We start from the raw sequence: 16320 nt of genomic DNA on the forward strand, positions 1-16320 counted from the left end.
CACCAACTGTTCAAAAACTTGAAGCATTTTAGCTTCAGACATGAGTTAAAGAAAGCCTCTTTTTCTCAGAATTTGACATATGCTATGCATCCTTAGCTTTCTCTAATGACACCTGATTCCAGGGTTGTTAACTTTGGGCTGGGAAATTCCTGGAGATTCAGAGGCAGAGCCTGGCAGGAGGGAGGGAGGTCAGTAGGGGTGTGATGCCAGGGATTTAGGGATACCATGCCCGATGTGGGGGCAGGGGATCTTTCACTTTCATGGGCTCCTGCCCGCTGTCGGCCAGCTGGCCAGCAGGAAGAAATCCCCTCCCCCGACGCTCTGCGTGACATGCTCATGTCACCCAGAAGTGGTGTCAGTGCATTGCCGATGTCCGGTGGGGGGGGGGATGCTTTGCTTTTTAGGCAAAGCTATGGTTTGAGGTCACTTTTACCATAGAGTTTTGATCAAAAAGCAGAGTGATGGCCTCGACATCGCTGACATCACTTCCGGGGGACGTCAGCACATCACACAACATCCCCACCCACTCCAGAATGCCCCCCAAACCCCCTGCCGATGAGACAAAGGGACCTGGCAACCCTACAGGGATTCCAACCTCTGAAGCTGACATTTTCTGTAGGGGAACTGAACTCTGCCATCTGGCGCGCCATTGTAATTCCAGGAGAACTCTAGGCCACACCTGGAGGTTGGCAATCCTACCGGATTCATGTAAGCAAGGCAGCACCAACACCTAAAAAAATCTTATCCTACAGTCATTTTTATGTTTATCTTGTTTTGATTACTGTGAATATTACAACAGTATTGTTTTCCTCCATTTCTTCTTATAAATTTAAAGTATTTCAGGTACATTACGTTTTAAACAGACATGTATGGGCTAACCTGGGAACCTAAACACCATCTATTACAGGTAACTCTATGGGACAACATGTGCTGAGTTCACAGCACCTGACTTACAAATGAGCTGCTGTTACACAAGCAAGCTGGGGACTTTCTGTATGGACAAATGAGAACACAATATGCCTTTGCCTACTGAGGCACAAAAAGTAAATTCTATTCAGAAGTTGGATGTTTTTGCTGCAGGTTTCCAAAAACTGTAGATATTTCCTTCAACAGATACAGAACAGTGTAGCTTTACAATGCTGATTGCAGCTTAACGTCCCCTATAGAAATTAAGCCTCATGTCAGATTCTGCAACATGGGTCAATGGATTCTACATTTTTTTCTTATACTTCATTTTGCATGTGCTAGCAATACTAATCATTTTAGTATCTCCATGACAATTGTAAAAATGTAGAATTTATAATTGTCACGGAGATCCTAAGATGATTCTACATTTTGCAAAGATAGGTCATCTGAAAAAATTGACAAAATAACTGTACAACTTTTCTGAATTTCATGGGGGGGGGCTTTCCAAAGGCTGTAGATTTGTCTTCAAGACAGACATTTACCTTAAACCTTTTAAAAATGTCTCTTGTCCCAATATAAGGATATAAAGGTCACCAGTCTCTCTTGTGAATTCTCCACCCACTCTCCAAACTTGATTTGGGGACATGCAAAACTGACTCTCAACTTTCATGCACAAGCATCTTCAGGTTGCTAAACCTGAGAAAAAGGAAAGGATCTGTGTGCAAGCAGTGCAAAGGGGACACATGATCCCACAGAGCAGTCCCAGCGTCTTAACACGGGTTATATTTGCATAGGGCCCATTTCTTTTAAGAGTGATCAAAAGAGCAGCAAAGCCAGTGCAGCAGAAACAAAACAAAACATAAAATTATTGTGATTCACCTTTACAGACAAGACAATCTCCAAATCCAGCTGGATATCACATAAACAGTATTGTTATTCTTCCCTGAATACTTGTATTAGGCCAAATTCACACCTGATACTTAAAGAACATTTCAAACACTCTCCCAGCTTTGGTGGGCATGTGCAGAATGCAAAAGGCAACTTTTAAAACATCCTGATATCAGTCTTCTGAATCAAATGTTTGCCATGCAGGAAGGTTAATTTACAGCTGTGTTTCTACCTTCCTCACTTTAGAGCTGACAACTCCATCTTGGGAAAGTCCTGAAGACTGAGGGGCAGTACTGGAGGAGGGTTAGGGTTTAGAGAGGACAGGGAACTCAGCAGAGAGGTAATGCCATAGCTTCCACCCCCCAGCTGCCATTTCCTCCAGGGGAACCGACGGCTGTAGTTTGGAGATCAGTTGTCATCCTGGGACAACTTCAGGCTCCACCTGAGGGTTGGCAAACCCACCTTACTTCACTACACACGTGATTTCAGCCACACTTTCTTTTCCGTCTAAAGAGAAAAAATGAACCCAAAGTTTTTGTAAACAAAAGAGCAGATACCATTAGCATGTGCTATCTGAATGCATACATGGTAAAAGCACCAAGATCAGAACATTACAGAAAATTTTCCTGCATACAGATCATTTGGATCGACGTATGGTTAGCCGTGCCATAAATGATTCTTCACGAGGAAGAAATTAGATATTTTGACTTTTGAGATTAATAACCCATGCCTGAAGACTCAGAGCAGGTGGTAACATTTATTTATGAAAGGACACCTCCTGCTTTAAGTTTTAATGATTTTGCAATCCAGATTCAGTTCCAATTTTATATTTACTAAAAAATGTCAAACTAATTAAGAAAAGCAGTATTGGATGGTACATAAACAAATCCTGACTAATGGATTTTCTTGCATAATGACTTCACTACTATAAATGTTGGTTTGGAAATGAATTTCTGGAAGAAGATTAAAACGAAAATAAACTTTGAAGCTATTACATGCCCCAAACGTGCTTTCTGTCGTGACTGGTCAGAAAACATGTTTTTAAATAATTTCTTTTTCTTATTCCATGCTGGTAAGCATTTGTACCTTTTTCACTGTCCAATGCAGCCTTGTTTATTGTGGATTCTCATCACAGTTCCTGTAACTCTAGGTTGTGTTATCATCAAATTTCACTCAGGGGAACATCACAGTTCCGTTAACAGGGTGAGAAGGAAAGGATTTGTTACAAAGCTGCTATATAAAATATTGGTGCATTTTAAGCCATAAAGCGCTTTCTCGGGGTTACTGTATTTGTTCCTTTCAGAAGAGAGTAAGAGCTTTTTTCTTAATTTCTTTAACAAGAAAAATGAAGGCAACTGAGCCAACCGTTCTGCCATGCTTTCAATGAAAAAAATGTGATTCACCTTTACAGACAAGACAACCTCCAAATCCAATCTGGATATCACATTAAAAAATCACTTGGATTCGGGGCTCCTAAGGAAAGTGCTGCATATACAACCGTCAAAGCTCTATCAACTGCTACCTCTGTACTGAAATGAAACGAGGAATCGGCAGTTGAAAACCATGTGCCTGACTTTTACTCCCTTTCTAGTTAAAATTTTTATAGCCAACATGTTTAGCTTATGAAACTTCTTCACATAAATTCTGCCTCTAATGTTCGATGCTGCAACACAATGTGGCACAACGGTAATGCATTTAAGGAGGATGGAACAAAGACACCTAATCCAGAGAGTAGACAATAGTTTAATAACTGTGAATAAAACTTACTCATCCGAGTCAGATCTTGCTTTCCACCAAGCTAGTAAACAGCTGCAGACATAGTCTGCTTCCGATCAAAGACTCCGTGTATAACATATTATACCTCTGTATCTCTCTGATGGTTCGCTGGTAATTTTTCAAAACCATAACCTCCAAAACATATGACAACTATATTTTATTGAAGACATATTATATGAACACTTGACTCACAAATTCAGAATATGTAACACAGGTACCAAAATCATACAACTATCTGCATACTACATTTGCAGGCACTTCCACTTTAAAACAGCGAAAAGCTTCTAAGAAAAGGAATTTTAAGTGCAATAGATATATACAAACAGTAACATAATGGGGCATGTAACTATTTTAAAGTTGCTGAAAAAAAATCCAACCTGACCACCCTAAACCAGAGGTTTCACATATGTGGGTAAGACTACTGCAACCAATAAGAAGGTAATCTATAACACTTAATAATAACCAAGATAATAGCTGCAGCTTGGTGAATTCTAATATGACTTATTTTAATTTGAATTAAAAATCTATTTAGAAAACCCATGTGGTGTAGTGTGGTTGGAGTGCTGAATTAGGATCGAGGAAGCCCCGTTTCAAATCTCTACTCTCCCATGAAGCTTGCTGGGTGATGTTGGGTCTGGCATTCTTTCAGTCTGTCCTACCTCACAGAACCGTTGTGAGCATAAAATGGAGAAGGACAGAACAATACCCACTGATTTCAGCTCCTAGGAGGAAAGGTGAGATGTAAAATGCAGCAAACAATTAAATTTGCTTGTACCTCTGAAAGGCAATATTAACATCATGTTTCTGTTATACAAACAACACTTTTATTTGGAAGAGACTCACTGGGAAAAAATAATGTACTGTTCTACTGACAGGTGACACACTACAAGCAGGGTCTTTGCTAAGTAAAGTCTTGTCAGTTGCATCTTGTCCAGTTTTAAACATGCTTAATCAGAAATGAATGCTATTAAATTAAATTCAATGTATCTTAGTATAGTGTACACCTATCTAGAGTAACTCCAGTCTACATCTGCTGAACTACACAAGCTTAGCCTGGAGTAACTCTGCATACTATTGCATCGTTAGCATTGTAGCCTTAATTCTAACTCATGTTTCGTCAAAGACATGCAATGTCCTGATCCTACACAAAATTAATGCAATCTGCCTCCAGAGTAACAGTTGAAACTGAACCCCCAAGGTTTTGTGAAATATTCTCTGAATGTCTGGCAGTTGTTTGATACTCAGAACAAGCATTTTATTTCTAACAACTTTGCTGCACATCCGATACTTCCAGTGAACCTGGCATCTGCTATACACCAGCTATCTGGTGCAACCAAGGGTTTGCTGCTGCAGAAAAATCTTGTGAAATAACTTTTAAAAGAATTAAATTCGCTTTACAACAACATCCAAACTGTTGAATTTTGATATCAAGATGCTAGCCCAAAATTCAAAAGAGAAATAACATTTCAATTTTAGAAGCCAGATTGCAAACTTTGAATATCCATTCAATTTAATTTCATTTGATTCTGGAGTTCCTTCTGAAGAAACCAAACTGTTTTAGATTTGATTTCCTTCAAATTCAGATTCAAATTTATTCAGTCTATGACCAGTACAAATCAAAAGATCAAAGATTTACAACAGAGTAAATAGAAGAATACAAAAGGTCAATCCTGCAAACACAACAGTTGGAATTTATTGAAATAAATCCATCCGTACATAAAATTTCCCAACAAATTCTTCCAAGCCGCTGAAAAAATTTATGTACAACACCCAACAAAAGCTTCTTTGAAATATCAACATCAGAACAGCCTGAAAATCTTTTAAGCAACGAGGAAATTATATTTGAGCAAGTTTCCTGATAAAAACAGCAATAAAACGAAACATGTTCAACTGATTTCACCTCTTCAATGCCACAGGGACAGATTCTGTACTTCATGGGGATCTTTTTGTCTCTCCCCTCCCAAACTGCAGATGGGAGAGCTCGCCATCTTGCCAACATAAAAGTTCTCCATTGGCTGGGTACCTCCAAAAAGGAGAGACAGGTTGCCGGAACAACAATCTAAGTTTCTCTGAAATAATAACATTTGGGACGTTGTTATTGTCTCTTTGTCGCTCTATATCGAACAACCTTTGTTTGACCATTGCTTTTGCTCGGTCATAACCCATTTTCAGAACATTTTCTAAAGACAATCCTAAATTCTGCAATTTGCAATGGACAGCCTTCACCCAGGAAGATTGGTAATTATCTTGGAGAACTAAGGGTGTCAGGCCCTGTGGGTTATATGCTAGCTTTAGCCAAAATTACTGGGGTCTTTGGTTCAACACCAAAAATTACAGATCTCAGGACTGACTGAAAGGCTGCAATAATGATTCCCAAATATTGCTGCTACTGAATGCTATGAAGTATATAAAGCACTACACCAGGGTTTGGTAGCACTCCATCATCTATGGTTCATCTTGTACAACTATAGCTATATTATCACCCCTGTTATTTTAATGTGTTATTTTAACAAGGTAAAACAAAAGGATGGTAGATGTAATAATAGGCTCCCAAGAGGCTCTAAATATCGTTGTGTTTAACAAAGGTTGTTCATTACCTATAATGGATTAATCTGGGAATACATCACAATCGTAACAGAAAAGTGTGCTGGATTGTTTCAGTGGAATATTTAACTTCCTGATGAGTTATGATAAACCAGAGCAATTTAGTCAGAACTATTCAGCCAAACTTGCTTAAGGCTGTAACCACTTCAAGATATCCATCTTTGTAGTTTAAAATTTTGATAAGCTCTTCTAATAGGACCCTCGTGACAAAGTGAACCATCAACCCAGAACAAAACCCAAGGATGTTCTTGTGGACTTAAAACAGAAATGTGCAGAAACACCTATGTAAACGTTACCTCATATGTAATTTGTATCATAATGATGCATGACGTTATAAGATTAACTGCAAATAACTATCAGACAGCTGGGCGGCCTGCTGTTTTGCAATATGCATGGAAAGATGGACTGTCCACCATGGTATACCTTCAATTTCAGCAACAGCATAATAGAAGATTTCCTGCTGACTTGACATCAGCTTGCAGTACAGGTGCAAAGGACTTATTTCCTGGCAAGTGTAAAAAGAATTAATCTATAAACCATGAGGGCAGATTCTCCCATTCCATAACAGTTTGCAAAATTAATTACAATAACACACACGTCAACTTTGGGTATAAGACCAGTGCTGCTATCATGAACTAATGCAAGAGAAATAATGTATATGTATTAGTTCCCTACAAAGCTAATTGACAAAGATGGATTGAATAGCATAACTGGGAATTGCTCTTTCTTAAATTATTTCAGAAAGGTCTCATGCACGAAACCAAAAAATGTCTGTTTTAATTAACTGAAGCAATGGGAAATATTTTAGTTGGTTTCACTGGAAGGGAAACAGTGTCTCTTTTAACCGCTAGGAAGCCAAGACTGTGCTGCACATGCCAGCTGAGGATGGCACATGCCATTTCTCAAGCACAGCTCAACCTTCATTGATAAGAAACAGTTGGACATGACCATTTCCATATGAGTTGCGTTGGCACGGCACATTTCATAACACCCCTTAAGTATGTATTCAACCTTTCGCCTTCAAGTGTGAGGAAGGAATTGTTTCCTTAACCAAATATTATCAATAACACTGTAACAAAAAAGGATAAAAAATGCAAAACCATGTTTTAGAGATGATCAATATAATAATGTGATACTAATTCAAACCACCGAGTTGGAACTTTGGAGCTATCAGAATTATGCCTTTGGACAACTATTACAACTTTTGATTCCCCCCCACCCCTAAAGTGGAGCCAAGATGTAGATTACATCTAAAAGTGTTTAGCTGTTTAGCATATCTTCAAAAGCTGGTGTAGCATAGAGGCTAACAGTACAACACAAAGCAGATATACACTCTCCTAAATCTACAGAAATTAATATATTTAGAAGGGCGTAACTACTCAGGATTGACATCAGCTTGCAGTACAGGTGCAAAGGACTTATTTCCTGGCAAGTGTAAAAAGAATTAATCTATAAACCATGAGGGCAGATTCTCCCATTCCATAACAGTTTGCAAAATTAATTACAATAACACACACGTCAACTTTGGGTATAAGACCAGTGCTGCTATCATGAACTAATGCAAGAGAAATAATGTATATGTATTAGTTCCCTACAAAGCTAATTGACAAAGATGGATTGAATAGCATAACTGGGAATTGCTCTTTCTTAAATTATTTCAGAAAGGTCTCATGCACGAAACCAAAAAATGTCTGTTTTAATTAACTGAAGCAATGGGAAATATTTTAGTTGGTTTCACTGGAAGGGAAACAGTGTCTCTTTTAACCGCTAGGAAGCCAAGACTGTGCTGCACATGCCAGCTGAGGATGGCACATGCCATTTCTCAAGCACAGCTCAACCTTCATTGATAAGAAACAGTTGGACATGACCATTTCCATATGAGTTGCGTTGGCACGGCACATTTCATAACACCCCTTAAGTATGTATTCAACCTTTCGCCTTCAAGTGTGAGGAAGGAATTGTTTCCTTAACCAAATATTATCAATAACACTGTAACAAAAAAGGATAAAAATGCAAAACCATGTTTTAGAGATGATCAATATAATAATGTGATACTAATGCAAACCACCGAGTTGGATATATTTAGAAGGGCGTAACTACTCAGGAGTGCACTGCAAGAGACTGAGAAACAGATATGGAAGTTCCTAATTCAAACTGTAGCTCTGCTATGAATTCATTAATTTGGTGAAACTACCTTCCTCCTTTCTCAGCCCTCTTTCTACAATATGGGGATTATATCACTAACCTACCTGACAGGGCTGTTGTAAGGATGACAATGCATGCTGAACATGTGAAAGAACTGATTAATAATATTTTCCAAATTGTACTGGACTATCTAAAGGTACAGTTTTCAAAATTCTCTGGCTACTGAAACTGCTAAAGATGCTGAAAAAGAGGGCTGTGGAAAGAAAGACTAGGTGGAATAAGACTGTGGTCAGAATGCTAACTGGAGTGGGTCACAGGGAGCATATCACTCCTGTAGTCAGAATGCTAACTGGAGTGGGTCATAGGGAGCATATCACTCCAGCCTCATTCCAATTAAAGATGCTGGTATTGACCTTTAAAGCCCTACATGCCTTGGGACCAGCATATTTTAAGGACTGCCTACTTCCATGTGAATTACCCAAATGGTTATCCTCAGGGATCCTGTTTTGGGTGCCCCCACCATCTGAGACTATATGGATGGCAATCCAAAAGAGGGCCTTCTCAATTGTGGCACCAAAAGTATGGAATTCCTTCCCCAGGAATTCCATCTACCCCCCGTATCACTATATTCTGCCAGCAGGTAAAGGCTTATGTTTTGTTTGACATTCCCAAATTGATGCTCTTTCCTGCTTACATGTAATTGTTTTGTTTATATATGCCTGGTAAGTATATTTTAAAGCTTGCTTTAGTTGTTCTGTGGTGATGAAGGATGATTTCTGACTGGGGCTGTTATTACCAAGGGTCTTACTTGACAAAAACATCAAAGAGAAAGTACTGAATGTGCATCTTCTAACTCAGTGGTGTACTCACCTGCGTGATCTCTGTGTCTATAGTAATAATATGAAGATCAGTTAAGAACATGGGCCATGTTCATGAAGCAGGAGCACATGTCAAAGCATTGTCGATACCGTTCCCTAATCAAGAACTCTGATGTTCTGGGGACTGACCAATGTGTAAACCTGAGCATATTCTACTTAAGACTTCTGTAAGCACCAATATTTAGTAAGCAGGAGTTTACAGTTATGTGATTTTTACTTCATTTTTTAAAACACAAACGAAAAACCCTGAAAATGTTCTAACTGCATCAGGGCAAAAAACAGTTTAATATATTAGAAAGAAGGGTTATGAACTCAGTAGAGTAGAAGGGTTATTAACACTAAGAGACAGTGAAAGACTAGAGAACTGGATTGCAGATGAATTTTTAAATATATTCTAGAAACAGTCGTTAGGGTTAGGCTATCTGTATCATCCACAAGAACAGCCAAGTATTTAACAACATTTATAAAGATTTGTTTTTGAAAACACTGTAACATCCCAATCTTATGCTTTACCCCACAGCAACAGCAAAGAAAACTAGGTTCTAAGGTCCCAGCACTGGCTCAAGGGAACCCTCTCTGCTCCAATGGAGAGAACGGGCTCCACTTCCAGCTCCCAGACACAGAAATGGATACACCCCACACCAAAATGTTAGTGCACAACTGTGTAACACAAGTCACATTCTAAAGCCAGAATCAGGGAGAGCCGCTGTGCCCTGTTTGCAGACCACAACTGCATAATACTCTGTTGTGGTTGAGGCTTCCTTTCACCTGGACAGAAAGCCTCTTTTTGTGAACTGGTAGGGGGAGATTTTGCAACCTCTGTGCTGCATTAGCATTTCTACCACACACCAAAAATGTTAGAATTATGGGCAAATGTCTGCTTTCTCTTTATATCAGCCCCCCGCCCCCCAACCTTGAACTCGCTATTTCATCATTGGCAAGCTTATATATTCGGACAACTAAGGCACACAAGCAACACACTCTGCTTCAATTCTACAGTGAACTTCAGATTTTTAAAGAACTTTATTTGAAACATAACTTGAAACACAGAATATATAGGGAGAAACGTTTGGCAAGTTCCAGTACTTTCACCATAAATCTTAGAACTTTTTGTGCAGAAGTAAATATACACTTCAACCGAAGCATGTGTTTATCTGGCTGCCAGAAGGGTGAAGCACTGCAAAATGTCAGTGTTGAATCTGCCTGGACCTGTAAGGGTAGTTAACTTTTTAAAAGAAAAAGTGTATCTGGGTTTTGTCATTTAAAGTAGATAAACCTTTCAGTTAGCATGCTTCCTTGCAATTCTTTTTTTTTTGGGGGGGGGGTATACCGTACCTCACTGGTTTCCTGTCTCGAAGCAAATCTTCCAGACTCCGTTTGCAGTGTTCAGCAACAACCACCAGCCTCTCTGATTAAAAAGACACACACACACAAAGACAGTTTTAGTATCTCAATACACACAGGCACCAAACACTTTCACTCACACATCCAATCGAAATTAAAACCATATTATCACAACATCTTCATCCGATAATAGAAAAAGAATGTCTACTTCTTTCAGTGGAAAGTAAACTCCCGCTGGGCACATAGTTCACTGAAGATAACTGAACACATAGATACACACACAGATAAATCTGAATAGCCTCAGCATGTGTGGGTAACGTGCTGTCAAATCACAGCCGCCTTACAGCGACCCTGTAGGGTTTTCAAGAAAAATTTAGATTGTTCAACATTTTCAAAATGTCTTTTACTTAAGTATTACGATTTAGTATTACGTTTAGCCCTGGCTACTGCAAAAGTAAGTTATATTTGTGTAAGGAAAGGAAGACAAAAGATTAACATAAAAAAGGAAATATTTATGTTTTTGGTACAAGCTAAGGACAGTAATAGTATTTATTTATTTATTTAAATTTATAACCCATCCTCCCCGCAAACGGGCTCAGGGTGGCGTACAAATGGAGCCAATGCCCAATTTATTTAATAGTACATATATAAATCATTTTAGGCTGCTATGAATACACCAGTTGATCTCTTTTCTAGTTACTTTCTCAATCCCTTTTATTTGTTTACATTAAATTGGGGGCTGATTTTGAGAAGAAGCACTTGTACAGTATCTTGAAGGGAACAGGTACCAAAACTCAGCTCACATGCAACAACCCAACCATGGCTTGTCATTATAGAAACAAACCTAGGAAATTATCAGGCTCACATGATTTTTGTTCATGTACAGCTAGAAAACGAAATGTGTCTGTTTTCACAGCAAACCACAGATTGTCGATCCATATAAATCACAACTATGGCCTGTCCTCCAAACCACAATTCTAAACCATGGTTTACAGTGCCAAGGGGGGGGGGGGGACAGAGTTTGTGACTTGGACACAAGTGAGTGTATGAACTCAGGTTTGTAGGAATAAACCAAGTCTGTAATGACAAACCATCGTATGTCATTATGTGTGAAGCCTTAAGTTCTATTTGTTTTTAAAATATCACACCTTTTTTGCCTGAAGGAGAAAATCCTGGGAGCTTATACATTTTTAAACATGTTGACTAAATTAGACAATGCTGCTTTTGACCAGATCACAGGTAACAGCAGTTCACAGCTGAAATGCACCACGAGCACCACAGTCCTGTGCGTCCCTCTTCTACCTCTCTCATGCAAATATATCACCAATTTTAAAATATATATATATATCACCTCCCACAACTACGTGTGTGAAAGCATACAAAGTACAGTTTACTGAGCTCATTCTACTGGATCCTCTATTGAAGTACTCACACCACTAGGAACATTACACATTTTTAAGTCTACGAGGGAAACAAGGTGTGTGGACAGTGAATGGGTTCCTTGGCAGAAAAGGTTGCCTGAAGGTGAGGAAGCTATTGATCTAGGGTATTTAAAAATTATTAATCTTGCCACACACAACAACAACAGTTACACAAAGATTTCTACAATTTTAAACCATGGCTGTGGTTTTTAAACCATTAACCAACTGTCACGTATGAGTTATGCAGCAGCAGCATTGAAAGCCCTCCAAGCCAGAAGTAAAAATTAAGATATAAAAACATCACTCTAGACAACTTTATTTATATTCACGAGTGGAGGAGTATTTTTATTTGTTGCAGGGGACTGCATCCTGGTTTTTTAAGGGTCTGAGTCTGAATAATCTAGGATTTTATATTACTCACCCTACACTTGGGATAAAAAGATCTTCTACGCTGAATGTCAGAAGGCATTGCTTGCATTTGCCCTCCAAAGCTCTAAACGTCCTACAAAATCTTAAGAACAAGTGAACTATGCATTTCACTAGGAAATTCCATCTTAAGGAGAAGAATGTTTTAAACATGAACTTGACATGAGATGGGCCCTTAAAATGCATCATAGTTTTGCTGCACAGATAGCTGTTCTCTTGAATTCCTCAAGTGAGGCGTCAGCTCACTAAAGTGATAGTAAGGGAGCTGGGTGTGATCACAGGTGCTAATGTGCCAGCATTGCCACTGAGTCTGGGAAGTTGTGATGGACAGGAAGCTGCCCTGCCCCTGAGAGGTGAAATTCTCAGCTGTTTCACACCACAGCCTTTGAGAGTGCTGCTTAAGCATTCAATCAAGGGTGTGTGTGTGTGTGTGTGTGTGGAAAGTTGGAGGGAAACACAACAGCAGTCATATTATTGGGGTTTGCCTGAGCAAAAGAGCAAACAGTTTGAAAGGCAACTGGTTCCATGGCAGAGTGGTTTAACTCTACCTCTGGGAGAAGAAGAGTACCTAGTTGTGATCAGTGTTCCCTCTAAGCTGAGTTAGTGTGAGCTATCTCACAGTTTTTTAGCCTCCGGCTCACACATTTTTGTCCTAGCTCAGGAAGGATAGCTCCAGAGCAAACAATTTATGCAGTAGCCAAATCGCTCGCTCACAACTTTAATGCCAGTAGCTCACAAAGTAGAATTTTTGCTCACAAGACTGTACAGCTTAGATGGAACATTGGTTGTGAGGACTGTTTCTGGTGATGAGCAGACCTTACCATTCACTCTTATTCTTGGGAAAAGGCAGGTTGGTGTGGGTGGAATTTTGTATGTGCGTGAAAGGCTCCAACCTGGTGGCTAGTCAGTAAAAGCCTGTTTGTAACGACAATCATTAAAGAGAATTCACCACCTAATCTGTACATAAATATATCTTCTTTGTTGTTTTGTTGATTCTTGTGCTTCAGTGACCTCTGTACTCCTCATGCTCAATACTAAACTCACCTTACAGCAGCGACCCAAAGCCATTATTTTTGCTACCATAAGAACATCTTGTAACTGAGGTGAAGGTTCATATCTCAAAATCAACCGGGTTTCCCAAAATCATGAGAGGCTGTGTTGATCCTTTCACTTCAAAGAAAGGGCCCGTCAGAGGAGTGTTCAGGGCCCAGCAATAAAAAAGGCAGTTGCAGCTATTAAGAAAGACCAGAGAGATTTTAATCTAGATCCAGTAACAGACCAAGATACTAGTCAGACGTTAGTATTCTGGGGGCCACCTTGAGAAGGGGTTAAAATGGGGCAGGGCAGGTATAATATCCAACCCCATCATCTAAATCGATTGCCTGCAAGTCTGCTGCTTTAGACAGCAATTTTCCTGAGCAAACCTCTTGCCACTAAGGGACAAGCTGGTCCTCACAGGACCAGACTTGGCATTTGAGGTCTCTGCTTGCTGCCTCCTAGGCTAAGGAATGGCCAGGGTACATCCACAGAAACTGTTGGAGCTGCGTTGACTGGTTTATAAGGACCTCAGCATTTGATTATCTATTTTATTGATTTTTTTATTGAGCTTTTTGGAAAGGAAGTAACTAAATTTAAGAAAAATAAATCAAGAAAAGGCCTCTAGAGTATTACAACTTCTTACGGTATTTTTGCTGTAAAATGCTTTGCTAGCCAAGACACTGTGTTTTCAGCTTAACTTCTCTCTGTTACATCATAATACATTATCCTTGTATTGTTGCAAGGGTAAGTGTTGCCATTTTTCATACAACCCTTGCTCCTTCAGAAAAAAATCAGATTTACAACGTGAAGGACATCTGCTACGCCGTACTTTGCCAGACATTGTGTTTAGCTACACAACTAAGGCTAGTTTAACAAAATTTACCAAGGGTTGTTTTTTTTTGTTGAAACTTCACTTAAAAGGAACCAAACTGATCCCAGGTGTAATCGTCATTTTCCCCCTCAACGGCACATGTGGAATTTCCAAGAAAGCACAATCATCTTGAATGAGTTTTGAATGGTGTATAGAAAACAAAGGCAAAACCTGACTCCTCAGCTAACTTTACATGTGAAAGCATAATGCTTATAAAAAACAAACACACACACATCTGATACCTAACACCAGTACCAAAGTAATAACAATGTGGAAAACAAGTAAAGTTTGGGGACAAAACCAGGATACTTGGAAAATATAATGCAACTAGATATATGTAAGGCATTATGATAGATGGGGTGTATATTGAAGGAGGAGTTCTACATTTTGAAAGGTGGAGGAACATACTGCACCCCTGCAGGACCTCTGTCAAGGAGGCCATGCTTCCCAGCTTCAGTTGAACAAAGCATTTTTTTCCCTTCACTGCAACAAGTACTGTTGCTTATTTTTCCCCAAAGGGCAGCCACTGACTTATATGTGATATTAGATAATTTCGGAGCAGAAGTCGCATCTAGTAGCACCTTAAAGAACAACATTTCCTAGTATACAAGCTTTCATGAGTCAAACCTCACTTCATCAGATACAAATAAAATGAAGGTCCATCAGCCTTTATATCCAAGTCAGAAGGTGGCTGTTGGAGTCAGGATGCAGTGGTACAATGCAACATGTAATCAGCCTGATTAGAGCCAGCAGATATGATTCACAAATGTTTATACCTAGGAATACGCTGCTGGTCTTTAAAGTGCCATTAGACTCTAATTTTGTTCCACTAGAACAGACTTACATAGCTACCAACCTGAAGTTAGACCATTTTAGTGGATCTATGTTGCCATTTGAGTCGTGCCTGAATCTATTTGCACAGACCAGGGGTAAGCAATTTTTTTGGCCCAAGTACCATAAAACCCACTTGTGAAGATGTTGGTGTTGCAGCAAACAAAGCAGCAAGAAATTGAGGTCCACACCAGCATGGAGCAAAAAAGAGAGAGAGCGATAACTGGTTCAGCTAAAGAATTAATTTTAATTCACCTCTAAGACCTGTTTCTCACATACTCTTCATCAGGGGGAATCTGTAAACTATCATACCCTGAACAGTTCCCACAGCAACAGCATTTCAGCAAAAATTCTCCCACCGCACCAATTGTCTCTTCTTGTTTTTTCACTCCAGCAAATAAAGCGGCAGAGAGAAGAGACAGGGTGGTTGAAGTTGGTTCCCACACCGAGATCCATTCAAGCCTCAGCAGCACTGCCAGAATCTTGTGGGCTTGCTTCAGACCTGGCTAGTAGTTGGATAGGTTATGAGGTACACAAACTATGCCCATTACCTCTCTCAAGCAGCTGGCCCCAATGGCAGTGACACTACCAGCACTTCAGCACTGCCCCTGGTTGTTTGGGCAGAGGTCAGCCTCTGCAAGAACAGCACCTATGCTGGAGGATTGCCTATACTTGGCACAGGCCCATCACAAGAACTCCGAAAGGCAGTGACTCTTCATGGTCTCAGCTAGAGGTCTTTCACATTACCTACAACCTCGGGATGCCAAAAACTTAACTTAGGACTTTCTGCATGCAAAGCAGATGGGCCACTACTGAGCTATGGCCCCAGCCTATCCTAAGTGCTGCTTTTTAGGCACACTGAAATCTTACAAAATACTTTATTTACCCTAATGCAAGACTCGGGTTTTTCCCCAGGTATGCCATCAAAAAGGAAAAGAAGGAAAAAAGGAAAAGAAGTAGAAGTTAAAGAAGTTATAGCAAAATTTAAAAAATAAAAAAATAAAATTGTAAAATGTAAAAGAAAACGTAAAAGGAGATTGTCTTAAATTTACATACAAATTAGTTATTTCCAATAATATTTTTTGTGTGTATAACACTTACAGGGTCTGTTGTCTTACATTCAGGGTTTTCTTCCTTTGGGTAACTACAATATTAGGGGTTAGCTTTATATAAAGATAATCTGAGGGAAAGA

The 16320-nt window shown here is 39.4% G+C and overlaps 1 protein-coding gene across 1 annotated transcript in view; it reads right to left on the reverse strand.

Annotated features, from left to right (window-relative positions):
- Positions 1-16320, reverse strand: part of TBCK (TBC1 domain containing kinase) — a gene marked incomplete at its 3' end in the record, with an annotated part of 80576 nt that overhangs the window by 60390 nt on the left and 3866 nt on the right. The window contains exon 3 of the mRNA XM_015417034.1: positions 10533-10605. Within this exon, the coding sequence (XP_015272520.1) occupies positions 10533-10605 (73 nt within the window). The remainder of the gene's footprint in view (positions 1-10532; positions 10606-16320) is intronic.

Source organism: Gekko japonicus, unplaced genomic scaffold (assembly GCF_001447785.1).
Source record: "Gekko japonicus isolate JY-2015 unplaced genomic scaffold, Gekko_japonicus_V1.1 scaffold628, whole genome shotgun sequence".
Classification (NCBI taxonomy): Eukaryota; Metazoa; Chordata; class Lepidosauria; order Squamata; family Gekkonidae; genus Gekko; species Gekko japonicus.